The following is a 22,733-nucleotide window of genomic DNA, read 5'->3' as shown; positions in this document are numbered from 1 at the left end:
GATTTGTCAGGCGTGACCTTCCTTTGATGAAGCCGTGCTGACTCAATCCTATTTAACCATGCACATCCAAGTACTCCGCAAGCCTTAATGACGGACTCTAAAATCTTGCCAACAGCCTAGCCAGCCTATAGTTTCCTATCTGCTGCCTCCCTTCCTTCTTAAACAGGGGTGTTACATTAGCCATTTTCCAGTCCTCTGTGATTCTCCCTGACCCCAGTGATTCCTAAAATATCACCACCAATTCCTCTACAATCTTCTCAGCGATCTCCTTCAGAACCATGGGCTGTAGTCCATCTAGTATGGGCGATTTATCCACCTTCAGAACTTTCAGCTTTCCCAGCACCTTCTCCTCAGTGATGGCTAGTACACTGACCTCCATCCACGGATTCTCTTGAAGTTCTGGTACGCAACTATAACATAACTCTCTTTCAGTAAGTATATGGGAACTGGATTAATAGTAGCAAATTCAATCACAAATTCAGTTCTGTGTGCATATTTGAATTTCTTCCATCTGAATCAACTACCCCTTCATCAATTCAATTTTTCTGGTGTCATCTGTCAAATACAAATATTCAATGACTAAAAACAAGTTTCCACATTTTAAAATATTTTTAATGGTATTTCAGTATCTCTGGCAAGGCCAGCATCTGTTGCTCATCTCTACTTGCTGTTGAATGTAATGGGTTTTTTCAGTCATTTCATGGGGCCATTAACAGTCAATTACATTGGTGTAGGTCTGAAGTCACACATAGGCCAAACTGTATCAGGAGAGCAGATTTACATCTCGCAAAGACATTAGTTGGCTAGATTGGTTGTTGTTTACAACAACTAACAGCTTCATGATGCCATTATTGAAAATAGCTTTCAATTCTAGCTTTTATCAATTTAATTTAAACCCTGCTGCCCACCATTATGGGACTTAAATTCCTTTTTCCAGGAGATTAGCCTGGCTTCTGCTTTGCCAGTTCAATGACATTGCCACTATAGTATCATCTCCCTTCAAGAAATTTTAACTGGTTCAAGTTTTTGAAAGGTTGTTGATGTTCAGGTTTCTTTCTTGTACCAAATCTGGGGACACTGGGGCATCTATTCTACTATTTAGTTGAAATAATAATTTTAAATTTTATGATAATTTTGATAATATTTGTTATTGTAGTGATGCAGTGGATTACTAAATATAACCGCAGGGTGCTGACAAGTTTAGTATAAGTTATAATTACTGTATGATTTTGTTTCGAGTTTAACAAAAGTGAAAACACTCCTTTTTTTTAACTCTTTATTTCTCTTCGGGACGTTTTTGAGCTTTTTGGGGTTTGTCGGTCGTAAGTGAATCTTTGCACATTTGTCGAGGTGGAAGAATGAAATCTGCCTGCCCAGGAGCTAAATTTGAGTAGGTAAGATTAATGTACTCTTGAAAAGCTGCCCTTGTGTTTCGTAGCTCAGTCTCTAGCTCTAATTCCAAGATGGTCATGGTTTCCACTTTATTGTAAACGTCTTTGAGGTCAACCTCTTTCTCACACAGCAATCTTTTCAACATGTCTATTTCAGACTGATGTCTACTTTGTAGGATGCGGATGGGTTCCATAGCTTGTGCCTTTTCTTCAGCACGAGCTTTAGCAACTTCACTCATGATCTTCTCTTCATATTCTGCTTTTTGGATCTCCAAAATTTCTTGTAGAATGGATTGACTTTGTGTTTCAGCATCAGTTTTTATCTTTCTGATTAAAAATAAACAAACGTAGTATTAGTACTTCACACTGAAAAATAACACATTTGAAACTGTAATATAATTATATGCTCTTGGTCTAGTGCTGAATTAACATACTATTCTTTCAGTTCCGGGTTCTGCATTTGAGCTGAGTCCAATTAATTGTCTCGTTACTTTGTTGGTCGTATGAGATCCAAATGAATAACATTTGGTGACTCATAATCAAATTATGTTACTTTTGATTGTAAATTCACATATATAACTGCTCATAATTCAGCACAAATCATTCAGCCTTACTCAATGGAGTGACCAAGATGAATTTAGAAGTGAAGGAGCAAAATCAAACAGTTATGATAAGTTTCAGGTTTATTATTTGTACAGACTCCAGCCTTATTCTGCTGCTGGTATACTTGAGGCCAAGCTTGGTGCAAAAACATTTGTGCGTTTGGGAACCTCCAGCTGAATGAGCAGAAAATGTAACCCCACGATATTGTTCTTTTAAAATTTTGATTGTGAGTTTTATTGCAATTACAAAATACAATTTTCCCAACTCACTTCATTCAAATATCAAATTGAGTTTACAAGTGAAGAAAATGAACATTTAAGTATTGCTGAAAAAAGACACATTTTGTTGAAACTTTTCATTTTGCACTCTTCAGGGCATTTTGCAAGAATACAAATTCAAGAGGAAACCAAAATTTATACTGTGTGAGAAGAGAGTACTGATTGGTTGGGAGGTGGAGTCTGATTGGTATTTCCACGGAGAATACACCCGTTAATGCTGTTTAAGAGTTAACTGTCAGGCTTTGTTTTATTTTAAATCAGGTGGGTTGATTCTGTTGGTTAGGGCATTGCACTGAGAAATGAACCTGAGAATGGCTTTCACCTATTTTGTTGACTTTGAAACAGATGCAGTATGTGTATACGTTCTTTCTGTCTGCAAAGAACAGGGCCCTGTACATGACTATACATATCTTCCAGTACATGCAAGTGTGCCATACAAGGTGGATTGACGATCCGTAATTGGTTGTCAGTGACTATAATGCCTCACATGTTCAGGATTATCTGGCAAATGTTGTCCAACTGCAGAATCATACCTAATGACACTGTGTTGTGAGGTTTGCAAACACTAGCTGGTTGGTAATGGTAAGTGTCCAGCTTTTGCAAACAGCCAAAGGGACATGCTAAATAAAAACCGTAAATCAGGAACAAAAACAAAGTTGCTGGAAAAGCTCAGCAGGTCTGGCAGCATCTGTGAAGGAAAAAACAGAGTTAACGTTTCGGTGACCCTTTTCACCAGACCCGAAACGTTAACTCTGTTTTTTCCTTCACAGATGCTGCCAGACCTGCTGAGCTTTTCCAGCAACTTTGTTTTTTGTTGCAAAGGGACATGCTGTTGGATATCATCTGCTCGTCTTTAGAATGTCCTATGTATTGTAGCAATGTGAAACAACTAGCACCACCTGTTGCTCAATCCTTTAAGACATCTTACTATTCCAGGGTAACCTGAGGTAGACTAGGCACATTTCAAGACGGAAAGTGATCTCTTTAGGGCCTTCCATGAGTTTGCACAATGAACAAAGACTTGGACCCTATTTGTGAGGTTTTCAATAAAGTCAATGTTATAGCCCAGGGAATTGTAGGGATCCCAACATATTTACTGACCAGCAAAAGTATTTTTGTGCTAAACAGTAGAAAAGAAATCCTTGACTGATTTTTCAACGAGGACATTGAGGAAAGGGAGTTTTTTTTTAATTGCTCCATTTCAAACGTGAATTTGAGTGTAGGATGGAGCATATTAAGACATGTAAAGGCATTTGAAATTACAGCTGCAAATTCAAATGTAGCAAGATTATCATTTACATATTGTAAATATGCAAGAGGTAGGAGATTAAGAGCAGTTCCATCAATATTGCATGTGATGAAAAGTTCCACATTCTAACCAATATCTAAGTGAAGAGATTTGTCCTGAATCTCCAATTACATTACTCCTATATTTAAGAGTCCTGGAAACACCATCAGCCCCCCTACCTAGTCACAACCCTTCTGAAAGTTCAGCATCTAATAATCCCCCTTCAGCCTTCTCTGTCCTCAACAGAAAAAAAACAGCTGTTGAATCTTTCCTGATAGATGTGATCTCTCAGTTCTTGTATACTTCTTTATAAACCTTCCCAAAAGCTTCTATATCCTTTTTCATGTAATACATGGATCAGAAATGTACACAGTGTTCAACACATTATATATGAACTTACTTTTCATTTATAATACACCTAGATCAATGGTTCACAAATTGGGATCTGTAGGTATTTCCCAGAATGCTTGCAGACTCCTGTTGCAAGTTTCATCTGCAGTATTTTAAAGTTTGCAATTAGAGTCAATCTCAATGGCAATAAATTAATCCTTTTTGACACCAAAGGCGGGGACAGAAATCATAGATCCTGATGCTCCTGTGGATATGGGCCTTTGGCTCCCTTGACCTAGCCCTGATCTGTGCGTAGCAGGTTTGCTTGCTGAACCACAGACAGTGGCAATGTGCCCCAAACCCGGGTAAACAACCCTGCTCCGTACCCACATGTGCCAGCTCCAATCCGGATGTATGCAAAATGACCCTGCCCCAAGCATTGCAGCTCCCCACCCCTGCAATCTCAGCGACAGTTAACCCCCTCAATCCCTGTATTGGTGAATAGGCCCTGATGTACTCCTTGGTTCTAAGCCATGACTAACACATGAAAAGCTAGAAAATAGGGGCAGGAGTAGGCCATTTGCTCCTTCAAGTCTGCTCTGCCAATCAATATGATCGTGGCTGATCATCCAACTCAGTACCCTGTTTGCCTTTTTCTCCCTGTACCTTTTGGTCCCATTTGCCCTAGGAACTACATCTAGCTCTTTCTTAAAAACATTCAATGTTTTGATCTCAACCACTTTCTGTGGTAGAGAATCCCACAGGCTCACCACTCTCTGGGTGAAGAAATCTCTTCTCACCTCAGTCCGAAATGAACTACCCCATATCCTTCACTGTGACCCTTGGTTCTGGACTCCCCCATCATTGGGAACATCCTTCCTGCATTTACTTTATCTGCTCCTGTTAGAATTTTTTGTGAGAACGCTAGTAATAACCTTTCCCACCAACAGCCATCAAAAGATGTTGGGTAAACATTCTAGTGTCATAGTGGGACAAGGAAAACATGGCAATATCTCAATAATGGTGATGCCAGATGCTTACTTGGACCACTGTATGTCTTGCTCCACCAGACTGATTATTTTTCTTCATTAATTTTTGTCATTGGCAATGCCAGCATTCACTGCCCATCCCTATTTTCCCTTGAACCAAGAGGTTAAATGGGCGTTAATAACAATCAATGCTAATTTCACAGCCACCAATGTTCTGATGAGTTTTCAATACCGGATTTATCATTTGAACTTGATATCCACCAGCTGCTGTGTTGCAATTTAACAGCAAGTCCCGAGAGCTTAGCACGTGCTTCTGGATTGCCAAAGATATTACTACAACACTGTCTCTCTCAACATGAGCAAAGGTATGCCAGGATGATTCCTAGCAGAGTGGACCATACTTACCAAGATGTTACCAATAAAGAAATGGTGCATCCACTTTGCAATAATGGGAAGCACAGGATCTTGTCAGCAGAGTTAGCTGCATAGTTATTCCAAATGCTGCAAAGATATCTGCAGCTATTATTGCACAAACCTGACACATATAATGAGATCCAAGAACTTACGTTACCACTTGATCAAGAGTATGGGATGCAAGTTGCTTTTCTTTTTCTATGGCTTCAGCTACAGCCTTTTCTTTTTCAATTTCACACTTCTGAAGCATCAGCTGGATTTCATGCGCTAATCGTTGTTTTCCAACTTCATGTTCCTTGCTCACCATCTGCTCTTGTTTCCATTGCATTTTAGCCTCTGTTTTTCGTATTGCTTTCTATTAAAACAGAACAATTGTCAAACAATGTTGAAAAGAAATTAAGTTCTAACATAGCTCGGAAATCACGTATCAAACTGAAAAAATGTTAAAAAAATACTTTTATCCTACACCATGATTTGCAAGAAAATTCCTATCATTATATCTTATAGGCTTCAGAGATATGTCTGTTGCAACATATTTTCATCTGGTGGGCTTTGTTTACTTAACCTCCAATATTATGTTACTTTACACCGGTATTTGAAATGATGATAGAGTAAGTCAGCGCAGCAAAAGGCAATACTGGTCGTGATTCCACAATTTACATTTTTGATAGGCTGTTGATAGTCTCTTCAACTTCACATATGATGTCTCTTCTCTTGGTAATGTACTCCAGAACTGCATCACATCCCTCCATTAAATCCAGGGCAAAGTCAAGAATCACATCATGGAAAGAACTGTTAGGAATAGTCCACATCCTGTAGAAACACACTGGGAAGCTAATACATTATAGTACCTTCCTACCTTTCTAGTTCAAATGCAAAACTGATGTGATAGTGTGGTGGCTTATGCTTGTATTGGTGTATGGATCATTCTCAGCGTTTCCTCTCACAGTGAATTGCTAACTTCAATATGTTGACATTAACAGTTTCATAAAAGAACAAAATGATAAAGAAAAAATATGATAACTAAATTATTTCAGTGGACAAAATGTCTACGGTGTTGTATAAGGTAATGATATTGAGGATGTCACACCATCTTTGGGTAGAGGAACTGTTAGTCTTAAATGAGGTCCCAATGAAACTTATGTGAAATGCCTAACTCCTGATAGTTGTAATTATGCCTGGCTTGTTAATGTTAATTGTATCTATTGCTATTACACAATAAATTATTCCTTGTTATATAAGAAAATGCATCTTCTTTTTAAGATTCTCTGGTGGTTTATTCTCTACCACTGATTACTAAATTGAGCCTTAGGCTCAGCACAGAAAGGAGGCTTAGTGACAGTGTATACCCCAAACAGTGATCAGTACCCTGAGCCCAATATAACGTGATGATCAGTGGTAGGCACCATTGCAGAAATACCTGAATGTAACAACAGTAGAGATAATCTATTTCACGCAGAAAAAGAAGGTTTTCACAACAAGCAAAATTACTGATTTAATAAGATTTCCACTTTAAGAAGGCATGAACACAGTAGCTGAAATGTGAAAACCAATAAACAGCTGCAGTGATCGGTGCGGCAGCACAGTGAAAGCAGCAGGAAACCTTCATCTCAGTGATGATCTGATGCAGAGAGAAAATTGTGTGGGCTAGGAAAAGGGTAAAAGCTAGCTACACTGGGATGAGCTGAAAACCTCAGAGAAATGGGAATCATGGGTATACAGGGTAGTAAAGAAGGTGTTTGGTACGCTTGCATTTATTGGCCAGAGCATTGAATATGGGGGTTGGGAAGTCATATTGCAGCTATACAGTACATTGGTTAGGCTACTTTTGAAAAACTGTTTCATTTCTGACTTCCAAACTGTAGGAAAGATGTTGCTAAACTTGAAAAGGTGCAGAAAAGATTTAAAAGGATGTTGCTGGGGTTTGGAGGGTTTGAGCTATAGGGAGAGATTGAATAAGCTGGGTAGAATTCCCTGGAATGTCGGAGGCTAAGGGGTTACCTTAAAGAGCTTTACCAAATCATTCTGGGCATGAATAGGGTGAATAGCCAAGGTCTTTTTCCCAGGGTAGGGGAGTCCAGAACTAGAGGGCATAGGTTTAAGGTGACAGGGGAAAGGTATTAAAGAGACCCGAGGGAAAACTTTTTCATACAGAGGGTGGTGCATGTATGGAATGAGCTGCAAGAGGAAGTGGTAGAGGCTGGTACACTTACAGCTTTTGAAAAGCATTTGAATGGGTATATGAATAGGAAGGGTTGAGAGGGATATGGGCCAAATGCTAGCAAATGGAACTAGATTTATATAGGACTTCAGGTCAGCATAGACAACTTGTGCTGAAGGGACTTTTACTGTGCTGTACAATTCTATGATTCTAATTGGACCTGTGGGAGCAATTGCGAGCGCTGAGAGTAAATTTAGATATCATTAAGGGCAATGGGGACAAACATCACAGTAATGGTGATTAAAACAGGGTGGGATGGAAGGAAAGTAAACTTGTCTTTCAAAATGAGCATCACCAGCATTGTAACTCCATGAACCATGAGTATAATAGATGGAGCAATGGTCAGAAAAGTAATTTACTCAAAGATCACATTACTGAAAATGTGGCCCAGTTTATTTATCACAACAAAAAGGTAAATCTGAACAATTTGAAGAAACAGTCTAACAGAAGAAGTGTTTTACATGATTGAGACACCCAGAATTTAAACAGCAATTTTGGCAGGAAGAGTTATTTTGGCACAGTATTAGAAGTTAATTTTAAAAATTGTCCAAGGGGTCATAGATCATATAATGGACCTTAAAAGGTAGGAAAATGTCCATTTCACCCAGGAAGCAACATGCAAATCTCCATCTTGGCTGCAGAACGTTGGATAATGCTACAGAAGGAGGAGGCTACCATTTTGCTCATAAAAAAGAGCAGGAAGGCCTCCAGCAAGCAATATAGAAATACACTATTGCTATTTAGCAGAATTTGCACTTTGATAAGTAACACAATAAAGGATTGCTAGCTCACAGAATTTAATGCGTTCTTGTAAAAGTATCACAAAATATTTCAGTAAAACATAGTTTTAAAGACTACATGCACAGCTTAGAAGTCTAAAGAAACTTTAATGAAGAATTTAAGAACGCAATGTTCTATTGCAAGAATACAAGCTTGAAGAGTACAGATTACATATTGTATTAAGATGGCACAGATTTAAATCAGTTTAAAATAAATAAAAATAAGTAAATATGTTATGAAGAAATGAAAGGAGAAATAATACTTTTAAAATTATATAATGTCAGAGTTGGGCCAAACAGAACAGTGGATTAGGCATCTTTGAGAAAACAATTTTAAGATACAGAATTTCTTCAAAGTTAAACACTAAGATTGAAGTTGAAATAATAAATGACATTCAGTGAGTCATATAGCAAATGACCACCAAATAAATCACCAAAATATCAGTAAAGACACAGATCTTTTTTATGAAGTCATAAAGTCATAGTCGTAGAGATATACAGCACCCAAACAGACCCTTCGGCCCAACTCATCCATGCTGACCAGGTATCCTAAATTAATCTAGTCCCACTTGCTAGTATTTGGCCCATATCCCTCTAAACCCTTCTATTCATATACCCATCCAGATGTCTTTTAAATGTTGCAATTGTACCAGCCTCCACCACTTCCTCTGGCAGCTCATTCTATACATGCACTACCCTCAGCATGAAAAAATTTCCCCTTTGGTCCCTTTAGTTTCTTCCCCTCTCACCTTAAACTTATGCACTCTAGTTCTGGACTCCCCCACCCCAGGGAAAAGACCTTGTCTATTTACCCTATCCATGCCCCTCATGATTTTATAAACCTCTATAAGGTCACCCCTCAGCCTCTGACACTCCAGGGAAAATAGCATCAGCCTATTCAGCCTCTCACTACAGCTCAAACCTTCCAACCCCGGCAACATCCTTGTAAATCTTTTCTGAACACTTTCTGGTTTCACAACATTCTTCCTATAGGATGGAGGCCACAATTACACACAATACTCCAAAAGTGGCCGAACCAATGTCCTGTAGAGCAGCAACATGACCTCCCAACTCTTATGCTCTACGCGCTGACCAATAAAGGCAAGTGTACCAAATGCCGTTTTCACTATCCCATCTACCTGCGATTCCACTTTCAAGGAACTATGAACCTGCGCTCCAAGATCTCTTTGCTCAGCAACATTTCCCAGGACCCCACCATTAAGTGTATAAGTCCTGCCCTGATTTGCCTTTCCAAATTGCAGCACCTCACATTTATCTAAATTAAACCTCGTCTGCCACTCCTCGGCAGAAAATTTCCTAAAGACCTGCAGCCAATGGTTAATAAAAACAAATAAAAAACTGTGGCGAGAGAACAGCAGAGTTAATGTTAACTATATATCTCTCTCCACAGCTGCTGCCAGATCTGCAAAATTTCACCAACATCTTCTCATTTCATTATAGATATCCAACATCTGCAATACTTTGATTTTATTTTGTCTACCAATGGATGGTATCTCGAACCTAAATGGCATGTAGCAGCTCCTGAATGCCTTGCACTGACTGATTATTGATTGTTGAAACAAAGTGCTCCTTATGATCTTCAACAATACAAGTGGGCAATTAGAGAAAGACCAAAAAATGTTTCAATATTCATTGGAGCTGTGAAAGTAAAACAGACTGAGCCAAACATGAACAGAAAGTAAATTCTTTGCTAGGAAGCATGTTTATGGGTTAAGGAGCACACTTCTAACCACAGAATATATAAAGGATGCAATTGCAATTGAGTAATATGTCAAATGATAAGACTCACTGCTGCACACCCCTGCTTAGAACTTATATAATATTGCAGCTCTCAATATTGCTCTGCTCTTTGAACCTCAGTGGGCAGAACGATAGTAGATAATGGGCTGAACCTCACATTATTTTGGCTAAATGAAAGTTGAGTCAGGTTTTTTGAAGGGTTATTCACTGTGATGCCTTGTGGGTTTTCTCACCGTTCCTTACCAAATGTACCTTATCAACCACATACTCTCCACCCGCTATGGAAGCTCTCACATCTGATTCAAGCCCCATCTTACCATTCCCAGAATAACTTCCCACTGCTGGCAATATCCCGGATTTAACCTGCATCCCATGTGCCCGCACTGTCTTTAAAAGTCCATTGTGCACCCAGACAACCACTATCCGTCTGGAGCTGCCTTGCACAGTTCTTGATTTTTGCCCTGGACATTCACAGAGTAATCAGTGCCCTGTTTTGTGGGAAGGGATCTGAAGGTCCCACTGGATGGCTTGGTGAAGAGAGGGTGCACATCCTCATGCCCAAGATCAGCGGTGAGGCCATTAAACCAGACCATGCCAACCTGATCTGATGACACCTGGGTTAGAGCAGTTAGATATAGGAAGATGGCCAATGAGCTTCTCCATTCTGCCAGTGTAAGTGTCACCACCTTCTCTCTGATACCTCACACTCACCCTATCTCCGTTACTGTATTCAGCTTCCCATCAAGGCTCATGTTCTCCCAATCTTACTTTTGCCTGAAATATCTTCCCTCATCTGCCCCCACACCCCTATCCAATACACCACTAAACCACCACCACCACCATCCTCCACCCAACTCCCCACACCCCCAAACACCCACCAATGCTCTCTGCACTGCCTACTTACTCTCTCTGGGAACCTCCCCACCTGTATTGAAAGTAATTGCTGTGCCGTCCATTTTTATCTCCCAAAACACCAGTTGCTCTCTCATTCCAGGAGACAAATAGCCCACAATAGGGGCATTCAGCTTCTTACTGTTTATGAGAAGATTTTCCTGACTCTGACTGCCCTAAGTGGCTGACTGATCATATCCAAGGTTCCAAATTGGTTTTGGAGAAATAATATGTGTCTCCTGCTGTAGGACAAAATGCAAACAGGTAAGACAACGCAAGGGAGGGAGCAGTGAGCATCCAGGTCGGCTCAGAGTGAGTGAATACCATGACTGAGAGCAAAGATCCTGGAGATACAGCCTGGTCCTTTACCCAGGTGTTTGTCCCTTAGAGCACAGTGTCCTTGCTGCAGCGTTACAATGAGAGTTGCTGGTTCAGCCTGATGTGCAGCACTAAAGTGCAGAAGAATCCTGTGAATAGATTGGAGAAGTACCATGAGGATTCTTAGAGGCTGGCACACATCAGCTGCCAATGTCCATGGACATGGGGGCATGTGACCAGTGCCCATGGAGTGTGCGTGGAGATATTGGAGCCTGGTATCCAACATGGATGTCCTTTGGAGCAAGTAGTGAGCTGGTATCACTCCCTGATTTCCATGTTGAGTTTTCTTGACGTTTACCTTGTTCGGTAAGATAGGAAGCTGAGAATTAATTGACGTGGAGAGAGATGGTAGGAACTGCAGATGCTGGAGAATCTGAGATAACAAGGTGTACAGCTGGATGAACACAGCAGGCCAAGCAGCATCAGAGGAGCAGGAAGACTGACGTTTCGGGCCTAGACTCTTCTTCAGAAATGGGGGTGGGGAAGAGGGTTCTGAAATAAAAAGGGAGACAGGGGGAGGCAGACAGAAGATGGATAGAGGAGAAGATGGATGGAGAGGAGACAGACAGGTCAAAGACGCGGGGATGGAGCCAGTAAAGGTGAGTGTAGGTGGGGAGTTAGGGAGGAGATAGGTCAGTCCAGGGAGGACGGACAGGTCAAGGTTGGTAGGTAGGAGATGGGGATGTGGCTTGAGGTGGGAGGAGGGGATAGGTGGGAGGATAGCTTAGGGAGACGGGTACAAGCTGGGCTGGTTTTGGGATGTGGTGGGGGGAGGGGAGAATTTGAAGCTTGTGAAGTCCACATTGATACCATTGGGCTGCAGGGTTCCCAAGCGGAATGAGGTGCTGTTCCTGCAACCTTCGGGTGGCATCGTTGTGGCACTGCAGGAGGCCCAGGATGGACATCTCGTCTGAGAAATGGGAGGGGGAGTTGAAATGGTTTGCGACTGGGAGGTGCAGTCGTTTAGTGCGAACCGAGCGTAGGTGTTCTACAACGCGGTCCCCAAGCCTCCGCTTGGTTTCCCCAGTGTAGAGGAGGCCACAACGGCAACAGCAGATACAGTATACCACATTAGCAGATGTGCAGGTGAACATCTGCTTGATGTGGAAAGTCTTCTTGGGACCTGGGATGGGGGTGAGGGGGGAGATGTAGGGGCAGGTGTAGCACTTCCCGTGGTTGCAGGGAAAAGTGCCGGGTGTGGTGGGGCTGGAGGGGAGTGTGGAGTGGACAAGGGAGTCACTGAGACAGTGGTCCTTCCGGAAAGCAGATAAGGGTGGGGAGGGAAAAATGTCTTTGGTGGTGGGGTCAGATTGCAGATGATGGAAGTGTTGGAGGATGATGCGTTGGATCTGGAGGTTGGTGGGGTGGTACGTGAGGACGAGGGGGATTCTGTTTTGGTTGTTATTGTGGGGAGGGGGTGTGAGGGATGAGTTGCGGGAGACACGGTCGAGGTCGTTCTCGACCACTGAGGGGAGGAAGTTGCGTTCCTTGAAAAACAAGGACATCTGAGATATACAGGAGTGGAATGCCTCATCCTGGGAGCAGATGCAGCGGAGGCAAAGGAATTGGGAATAGGGGATGGCATTTTTGCAGTCCTCCCTGGACTGACCTATCTCCTCCCTAACTCCCCACCTACACTCACCTTTACTGGCTCCATCCCCACCTCTTTGACCTGTCTGTCTCCTCTCCACCTATCTTCTCTTCTTTCCATCTTCTATCCGCCTCCCCCTCTCTCCCTATTTATTTCTGATCCCCCTTCCCTTCCCTTCCCCCATTTCTGAAGAAGGGTCTCGGCCTGAAACGTCAGCCTTCCTGCTCCTCTGATGCTGCTTGGCCTGCTGTGTTCATCCAGCTCTACACTCTATTAATTGATGTGACTTGGGTTGTTAATAAGGCATCTTAAAGAGCTGTAATCCCCCTTAGTTGACAGCTCGCTGCTACCTCGTGAGTAACTCACCTCTCCAGTGGTGGAAAACATAAAAGGTGGAGTGAGAAGATCCTGACATCAAGGCAGGGCTCTCTCAACTTTGTGATTCTGCCACAAATCTTGCCAAAGTCCATGTCACTCAGAAAAAAAATCTGTAAGATCCTATTCCACATTATCAACTATCTCGATAATAACCTCTCTTTTTTCACTCTCACCTCTAACACTGGGACATTAAACTCCAGCTTATATGAAACTGTGCCGTCCAATTCGAGCCCCACTCAGTCCCCACTCCTCCCTTCACTGACCTATTAGCTTTCATTTCCATAACAGCTCATATTTAAAGATTTCAATATTATTTTTAAAATTCTCTACCTCCAGCACAAAAACTGCTCCCCATCCCAAGTGTTTCATTCCTCTGAATCTGGTTTGCCTTCCTTCATCCCTCCTGTAATCACCTTTATCCAAATAGTCCAGTGGTCTGGAATGTCCTCCCTAATATCTTTTGCTTCTCCACCTCCTTCTCTTCCTAATAACTGCAACTCGGCAGCACTCACATCTCCGAGTCCGGTGTTGTAACAAATGGTTAAATCAAGTACTTACGTTCGTTTCATCCATGTGTATCTTCTTTAACACTTCAATCTCTTTTTTCCTTTCATTTGCAGCCTGAACCAAAGCTACTTTCACTGCCTCTTCTTTCTCCTTTTTGGCCTGGACAAGCATTTACACAAAATGAAAGTGTAATTAATGATAATCGCTGTCTGTTCCTTATGAAAAATCATTTACATTGGTTTTAAGTCATTCTGGATAGAGAACTTCGGCAGTTATCATTAAGTGTTCATACTCATCTCTCCACAGCGGGTAAGATTCACCAGGGCTTGGCCATATTCCCAGGCAGAATGTGAAAAGTGGCTTGTCCATAAAGAACATCTGTTAAGGTGCAACATTGGTAACAGCTAGGGTCAGCCCACTGGCTCAAATTATCTTACCTTTTGTCTGAAGTGAGCAGCAGTATGGAGAACTAAATGGCTAAGTAAAGACATAATTCACATGTTATTTAATGTTGACAATACAGAGTATAAGCAGATCAAGTTTATGAATTAAGGCAAAATCCTTCTTTTGTATCCATCAGGGGAAATTACTTTTCCAGAAAAAGCCTGTAAATAGATTTATATGTCCAGTATACTTGCACTTTGCAGTGCTTTAGCATTAGAACGGTATATCTTGTTATTACCATCACAGGTGACAGGAAACTGGAAGGACATCAATCCTACTAACTCTCTTCTTGGTCTGCACTGCACTCAGGCAAATTCTCTTCAGGACGTCAGCTCTAAAGCACACTACGTCAGCTTAATATTCAAAAGCATTTAATTGATATCTTTTAATTTTTGCACAACTTCCAGCAATTTTCATTTGTTTGATGCTAAGCAAAGTAGGTGTCGTGGACCTGGAATGTTCTGGGCTGATAGGAAAGCAACATTTGAAGAGGAACTTACCCTATTTTCAGAAGCACCTCCGTGAATGGAACTTTTCCTTAACAACACGTTGCATGTTACTTTCCATTAGTTACTTAATCGAAATTTTGACCAAGAATTTTGGCTAACACAGTTTTACCTGCTCTGATAATAATTTAGGAGATAGGAACTCTAATGAGGGGTTCCAATTTTACAGGAGGAAGAATCACTAAAAAAAGGTGTGTTCGGCAGGCTAGATTAGTCTTACCAATACTGAAGGGGTCAATGAGGACTGTAGAGAGAAATACAAGAGCAATCCTCAGAGTAGTAGTCATTTTCTCAATTATAATTGCAGCAACTGAACTCTTACTTACCAATGGAGTCATATCTGCAGACGCACACACCCTTAAAATGATAAAGGACATAATTTCCGATAGCTCTGCTTCACAAAGGAGGCAGTGACGGAGTCATGCTGTGTATTAGAACCTGACCACCACCACAAGGACAGTCAGTCACCATGGCACTGAGCTACTAGAAAATCTTTTTTATTCTAGCTGCCACAAAAGACATCACAATTACTGGTTAAAATGGAGTGAACTGATGCACGAATCAGAAAACTGACATTGTGGCAAAGAATTTCACATTCTACGTAACTGTGAGCAAAGTAAAGTATTACTTCTCACTCTTCTCCATCTGCAGCCTTTGACATTGGTGACCAGAGATCTTCAGTCCCAGCCCATGCCATGTTTATATCCCACAAGAGTTTCCTGCCAATTCCTTTGTAAAATCTACCCTTATGATTAAAAATTGAAAGAACTGTGCATGCTGTATATCAGAAAGAAAAACACAATTTGCTGGGAAAGCTCAGCAGGTCTTGCAGCATCTGTGAAGAGAAAATCAGAGTTAATGTTTCCGGTCCAGTGACCTTTCCTCAGAACTGATGGTAGCTAGGAAAATGTCGGTTTTTGTGCAGAAGATAGAGTTGGGGGAGGGAGTCAGGAGTAAACGATAGGTGAGGATAGAGCCCAAAGAGAGAGAAGAACAGTGGGATGGACAAAGGAGTGGATAATAATCTGGCTAGGAGGGTGAATAGCTGTTAATGGACACTGCCAGTGGCTAACAATAGGTAGTGTGCAATGGCAGACAATGTGACAACAAGGCATGGCGTGTGGGATTGGGGGTTAGGACATGGGAGAGTTCAGGCCCTAAAATTATTGAACTCAATATTGAGTCAAGAGGGCTACAGGGTCCCCAAGTGGAAAATGAGGCATTAAAAACCAAAAGAACTGCGGATGCTGTAAATCAGGAACAAAAACAAAGTTGCTGGAAAAGTTCAGCAGGTCTGGCAGCATCTGAATGAAAATGAGGCATTGTTCTTCCAGCTTGCGCTGAGCTTCGCTGGAACACTGCAGCAAGCCTGAGGCAGAGGCCAGGGAACAGGGTGGTGTGTTAAATTGGCCGGCAACTGGAAGCTCAGGCTCCTTTTTGTGGGCAGAACGTAAATGTTCTGTGAAGCAGTCATCCAATCTACACTCAGTTTCCTCAATATAGAGGAGACCACATTGTCAACAGCGAATGCAGTAGACTAGATTGTGAGAAGTGCAGGTGAAGTGTTGCTTCACCTGGAAGGTATGTTTGGGCCTTGGAGACTGGGGAGGGTGGAGGTAAATGGGCAGGCGTTACACTTTCGGCGGTTGCAGGGGAAGGTGCCATGGGGCTTTGGTGGGTGTTGGGACTGACGGAAGCGTGGACCAGGGTGTCCCAGAAGGAACAGTCACTGCAGGAGGCAGACAAGGGAGGGGAGGGTATTATGTGCCTGGTGGTGGTATCTCACTAGTCTCTCTTGTGATTCTCTATTCCCTCCTTCCTCATTGTTTATCTACCTTCCCCTTAAATGCACCTATACTATTCAGTTCAAACTTTGCTCCTAAAAGCTCACTGAATTACATTTAATAAGCTCCTGCACACAGTTCCACAGCATTGGGGCAGTACAGTGGTTCAGTGGTCAACACTGCTGCCTCACAGGACCAGGGACCTGGGTTCAATTCCAGACTCAAGCAACTGTCTGTGTGGAGTTTGTAATGTTCTTCCTGTGTCTGCATGGGTTTCCTCCAGGTGCTCCAGTTTTTTCCCACAGTCCAAAGATGCGCAGATTAGGTGGATTGGCCATGCTAAATTGCCCTTAGTGTCCAGGGTTGAGCAGCCTAGTTGTATTAGACATGGGAAATGCAGACTTACAGGCACAGTGTAGGGGTGTGAGTCTTAGTGGGAAGCCCTCTGAAGGGGTAGTATAGACTCGGTGGGCCAAATGGCTTGTTTCCACACTGTAGGGGTTCTATGTATTCATAAAGCCCTCTAATACATCAATGTTTATGTCAACTGTGACAACATCATGGATTCATATGTCTGTTTCCAAGGCAACAGTCACAGTGACTTCATCTTAAGGATATCTGTATTACCTGATTGAACTGCAAGTCTTTAAGGATGGATACCAGGAAAGCTAACATTTGTGAAACTCCCATGGACAGCAACAGAATGCTGATAAAATGAAACCTGTGAAATCCCAGGGTCATAAGCGCAGAAGAACGTCAAAATAATGTTTTAGATGTGTTGAAGAGCACACAATTTAAACAGAGAATGGAACAATTTGTAGGGGCTGCAATTTGCACTGTGGATATCTGCTTTTTTTATACACTTGTGTTCAGACCTTAATGACTATATTTACACAAGGTAAGGGTACATTAAAGTAACGATTATGTGGATTTCTCTTTCACATATGCCAAAACTTTGAAATGTGAAGACAAAAGACATCTTCAGCCTTGTAATTACAGTATTCAGAGACACACTTTTTAATCACCGTATTACATGCACGTACCCACACGATGACTTTTACAGGATAAAGTACCTCTCTGGCTTTTGACCAAGTAGTCAATTTTTATAGATTAATGGCAGCATTCTAATTGGCCATAACAGGGAGAAGAAGGATGGTTGATGTTAAGTCTAATCCTCCCTCACAAACAAAAAATATAGACCCAGTCCTGGATAGGACCAAAATTGAACTTGAAAGGTTAACTGTTTCTCTCTCTATAGATGCTACCAGACCTGCCAAGTTTCTCCAGTACTTTCTGATTTTTACCTGGGATCTTGGTGCAATGCTTGTATCATTTACTCACTGCCTTTGTCCATTGAGGGTCTTTGCCTTTTAGAATGAGTAGTGATTTGTATACTTACTTTGTACGTCAGTAACTGACAAAGATATGCCACATAAATCGACAATGAAAGAAACTGCTTTCAGTTAAATCCAATTTCTCCCCTCTCCCTTTTGTCTTGTAATTCAAATGTCAAATTATAAATCTGTACTGTTTCATGCTTTAGAATTAATGTCTGTTGGTTTCTACAGGAAGTGTGAATGTTGTGTGATTGTGGAATTGGACTCAACAGTAATGCCTAACTTAATGCAATAGTGTGCAGCCAGTTGAGCTCAAAACTCAAACTGACATCTGAACAATGTGTATTTGGGTAAATATCAGACAGTGGCTAGAGCAAATCCTCTTAGAAAATGATGGGATAGGAGAAAATTGAAGATTAAAAAAGATATAATTTTTATACCCAATATAACATTGTTGCTCGCACTTCCTCCACAGCCTGCCTAACTTCGATCACAGTATTGTCCATGTATTTCTTATGAACCTGTGATCCCAGCTCTGTAACAGAAGAAAGACAGTATTTTAGTGTATGCGTTTTAAATTACAGTAGTTATGAGCACCAAAAATTTACAAAGCAAATGTAGATTTTGTGCCTAATCTTTTTCTGAAGAATATGTACTTAATTGCATTAGCAGGATAGAGTATGTCACAGCCAAGGTGAATTTTTTTTACTGTTCTTCTCCACTGTCCATAACACAGGTAATTTTAATATCTTTTAAAATTTAATTTCCTTTTTGAAAAAAGCTGTGGTGTGACCCCTCTGGCAAAAAAAGACCTTCAGTTTGTGAAGTCAATTTTAAATTGACTCGCAATAAACTCCCTTTAGGATTAAGACAAAAAGGATGGTTTATTCAAGCATTCAACTGAGGAGCTAATTTGGACAAACACACACACACACACACACACACACACACACACACACACACACACACACACACACACACACACACACACACACACACACTGGTGCAGACATGTACATATACTGACACAAGAAGAAAGAAGAGAAAAGTAAAAAGAATTTACAAATGACTGAAAAAAGAATCAAAGGCATTAACATTAATTCCTGTGAAATAGAGTCAAGTAAGTCAATATTGTACATTTTATAGAAGCTTGGATACACTTGAATTGTAGTTAAAGGAGCAGCAATATAGTTCTTGTAGGGTGGAAAATTTGTTCACTTTTCAAGTGACATTATTATTTCCAGAATTAAGAATTTTACGATAAATTGAAGCAGGCGGCAGCTAAGCCTGGAGCTGTTTTACTGTTTTCTCTTCTGATGTTCAAAACAGAATAATGAAGGAAGTGAAAACTGTATAATTTAAAGCTGTTCAAAAACCAGCAGTTTAAGTCACATAATTGAGATTGCTGGTGAGGCATTCAGCAAATGAAGTGGGATTTGATGCCCCTTCGTGAAAGGCTATTGCATTTTTATAGCTGATTATCGGAGTCATTAGTGCCATCACAGACATAAAGAGTTGCAACAGTTTCCTTGAAAATCAGTCCAGCTGGGGTGGACAGATTGTCTGTGGCTCTCGTGGCATCATGTGATCACTGACAACATATTGTGAGTCCATCAGTGCGTCCACATTAAACACATTTTGACAAGAGAATGAATTTTTATGGAAAACGTACATGCTTTCTGGACGTGGCAACACAAAGTAAAGCATATACATGCTGCTACAGTCACAGGCACATTGCATTTGTATGACCCTGGTTACAGTACGATCAAAAAGGGACTGACATGATAGAATCCACAAGGCTATTGCAAAAATTAATTGTCAATGACTGATTTGATTTGATTTATTGTTGTCACATGTACCTAAGTACATTGAAAAGTTTTGTTTCGCGAGCAGTAAGGGTAGATCATAACATACAAGCAGATCATAGGGTGTTTAAGGAGAGTGAGGCATGCAAGGTTACAACTGCCCAGGAGGTGAACAAAAGCAAGATCAACACTAGATTTGAAATTAGAGAAGTCCATTCAGCAGTCTAAGAACAGCAGGGAAGAAGCTGTTCTTGAACCTGTTGGTGCGTGTTCAAGCTTCTGTATCTTCTGCCTGAAGGAAGAGGTTGGAAGAGAGTATTACTGGGGTAGGAGGGGATTTTGATGATGTTGACAGCCTTTCCATGGCAAAGAGAAGTGCAGATGGAGTCCATGGATGGGAGGTTGGCTTTCATGATGGTCTGGGCTGCATATACAACTTTCTGTAGTTTCTTAGGGTCCTGGCAGAGCAGATGTTATACACCCAGATAAAATGCAGCCAGCATCACTCTTTAGCATTTAGCGACATTCAGTGCACAGCAAAAATTCTATTGTATTGTTTCTCTTTTAATCTCATTGCAAAAGGCAGATCTTATACTAGGCTGTGAAATAATTTATAATCATTTAATATGTTTTAGATATCCTACAGAAATAATTAAAATGGAATGAATTCAGGTTCAACTCATTTGGCTATAGCAGGTTTGAAGAACATAATGACAACAACAGTTTAGAAATAGTAAAAGAACATAATGTGAATGTTAGTTCCTTTATTTGCTAGTTAATTTTCAACTGGTGTGGTAAGCCATGTTATATCACAATAGCGTTTATTGATCAACTTTGTGACTTTGTAATTACTTTAAAGCAAGAAATAGTTGCTGGATCTTCACAAGTACATTGAAGGAAAGCAGACACTGACTATCAAAGTTAGAGGAGATAACCTACATCAGCTGGATGTAGAGGATGTTCAAAAGATTTGAAGAGGAAAATGGATCAGTGAAGAGAAAATTCCACATAAGATAGAACTAAGAGTGGTGATGTGTTACAGTTCACTCAGGGATTCCAGGTTGCTGTGGCAACATGAACTTTTACATATATGTTATATTCAGGAGTGATGGATATTAAGACAGGGATGCTACCCAATGTGCCACTTGAGCTCCTCAGAGCAAAGGCCAAAATCACAGTGTGTTTGATAGATGAGATAAGGTTAGAGGAGCAGTGATGTAACCAAACAGTATGCAGATTTATAGGTAAAGTCAGATCTTATATGTGTAGTGTTGGGGAATTAGGAGTTAATGGAAATTGTTAGAGAACAGGCGGGCTTTTTAATAATCTGAATTTTATCTGGGGTGAAGAATAGGAGATCCCAAGGAAAGTATTACTGTACTATAAAGTATTATAGTAATATTTCATAAAGATTAGGACAACATGGAATTGGGTTTCAGAGAAGATAGCGTTGAAATGGATGGAAGATGGCAGACAGTCTTATAGAGTGCTATGTGAGTAATCTTACTGATAGATAGGATGTGGGATTTCATTATCTAGGGGTAGAATGCGTGGCCGGGGGCGTGGTAGAACCAGATACAACAGCAACTTTTAAGAGGCATTTAGACAGACACATGAACAGGCAGGGTATAGAGGGATATGAACCATGCACAGGCAGATGTGATCAGTTTAGACTGGTGTCATGTTCAGCGCAGACATGGTAGACTGAAGGGCCTGCTCCTGTGCTGTATTGTTTTCTATGTTCTATTAATCAGGTATTAAGATTAATGGTTGGATGGGTGAGTCCAAGAGTGACTAATGTGTGGGATCAAATCAATAGGAAGGGAATTAAATCTGTGCTGATGACTGAAGAGCATACCCCAGCCTTCACAATGACTGGGCAGGATGAAGTTACAGATCATATGATTCTTTATTCTGGACAGGCAGTCTAATAGCAGGATGGCATTTGAGATCAAGGCAGAGAGATGGAGAAATGGAACTCAGTACCATCAAAGAACATGGGATTGCTAACCATGCCCTTCAGACCATGCTCCCAAGGACAGGAGGTACTTGAAAGAAAACGCAGTGGATTCGAGAACAATTTGACATCTTATATGGTTAAAGAGAAATTGTTGAAATTGTTCTTCAAAATCTGAGCAAATGATTAAATGTTTGATTCATCACATCAATGGTAAAACTGATAGTGGACAAGATGTTTACTCAAGCATGTGCAGGTGTAATTATTATCAGGGACAACACATTTTTAACCAACAAAGTGTAACCTACCGTTGTACAATTATTTTGCATATTAACTATATATTCACTGTTTAGTGCAAACGTTAAGTATGTAATAACCTTATCAGTTAGGTATAGCCCTATAATTTGCTTTCTCCAGTGATTATTTGACCAGCATGATCATTTTTAAGAAATTGTTCTCAGTTTGCGAGGAATTGGCAACACGATGTGAATAACGAGAAGGAGTTTGCGAGCTGCCCGGTTTTGATGAATCCAAGATTTCTCAAGGAATGAATGGCCGTTCAACCGCGCTGAGGAAAACAGGCAAATCCGCCCAGACCTTTGTAAATGAGCCTGTTCTGCGTGTGTTCCTAAATGCACATTCTGAAAACCCGATCAAGCTCCGCACAAGATGAAACCCAGTGTCCCACTGAGCCTGGAGCAGGCTGAGGGTGATAAGACAAATCAGCTCCAGTTCTCCCCCGTGTCCCTCTATGAAGAGCACAAACACAGACACACAGAGGCACTGCAGCTTCACACACGCACACTGCAGCTTCACACACACACACACACTCAGACACTGCAGCCTCACACACACACACACACTGCGGCTTCACACAAGCACACACACAGACACTGCAGCTTCACACACACACAGACATTACAGCCTCACACACGCACACACACACACACACAAACACTACAGCCTCGCACACACACACACACACACACACAGACACTGCAGCTTCTCACACACACACACACAGACACTGCAGCTTCTCTCACACACACACACTCAGACACTACAGCCTCACGCACACACACACAGACACTGCAGCTTCTC

The 22,733-nt window shown here is 41.2% G+C and overlaps 1 protein-coding gene across 1 annotated transcript in view; it reads right to left on the bottom strand.

Annotated features, from left to right (window-relative positions):
* Positions 1 to 1,276: 1,276 nt before the first annotated feature.
* Positions 1,277 to 22,733, bottom strand: part of LOC125483134 (uncharacterized protein C6orf163-like) — a 21,799-nt gene continuing 342 nt past the window's right edge. The window contains exons 2-5 of the mRNA XM_048596913.1: positions 18,311 to 18,405; positions 13,851 to 13,958; positions 5,446 to 5,648; positions 1,277 to 1,718 (exon numbers count right to left, since the gene is read on the bottom strand). Of these exons, the coding sequence (XP_048452870.1) occupies positions 1,277 to 1,718; positions 5,446 to 5,648; positions 13,851 to 13,958; positions 18,311 to 18,405 (848 nt within the window). The remainder of the gene's footprint in view (positions 1,719 to 5,445; positions 5,649 to 13,850; positions 13,959 to 18,310; positions 18,406 to 22,733) is intronic.

This window comes from Rhincodon typus, chromosome 5, assembly GCF_021869965.1.
Source record: "Rhincodon typus isolate 14 chromosome 5, sRhiTyp1.1, whole genome shotgun sequence".
Taxonomy (NCBI): Eukaryota; Metazoa; Chordata; class Chondrichthyes; order Orectolobiformes; family Rhincodontidae; genus Rhincodon; species Rhincodon typus.
This window is presented reverse-complemented; position numbering and strand designations above follow the sequence as displayed.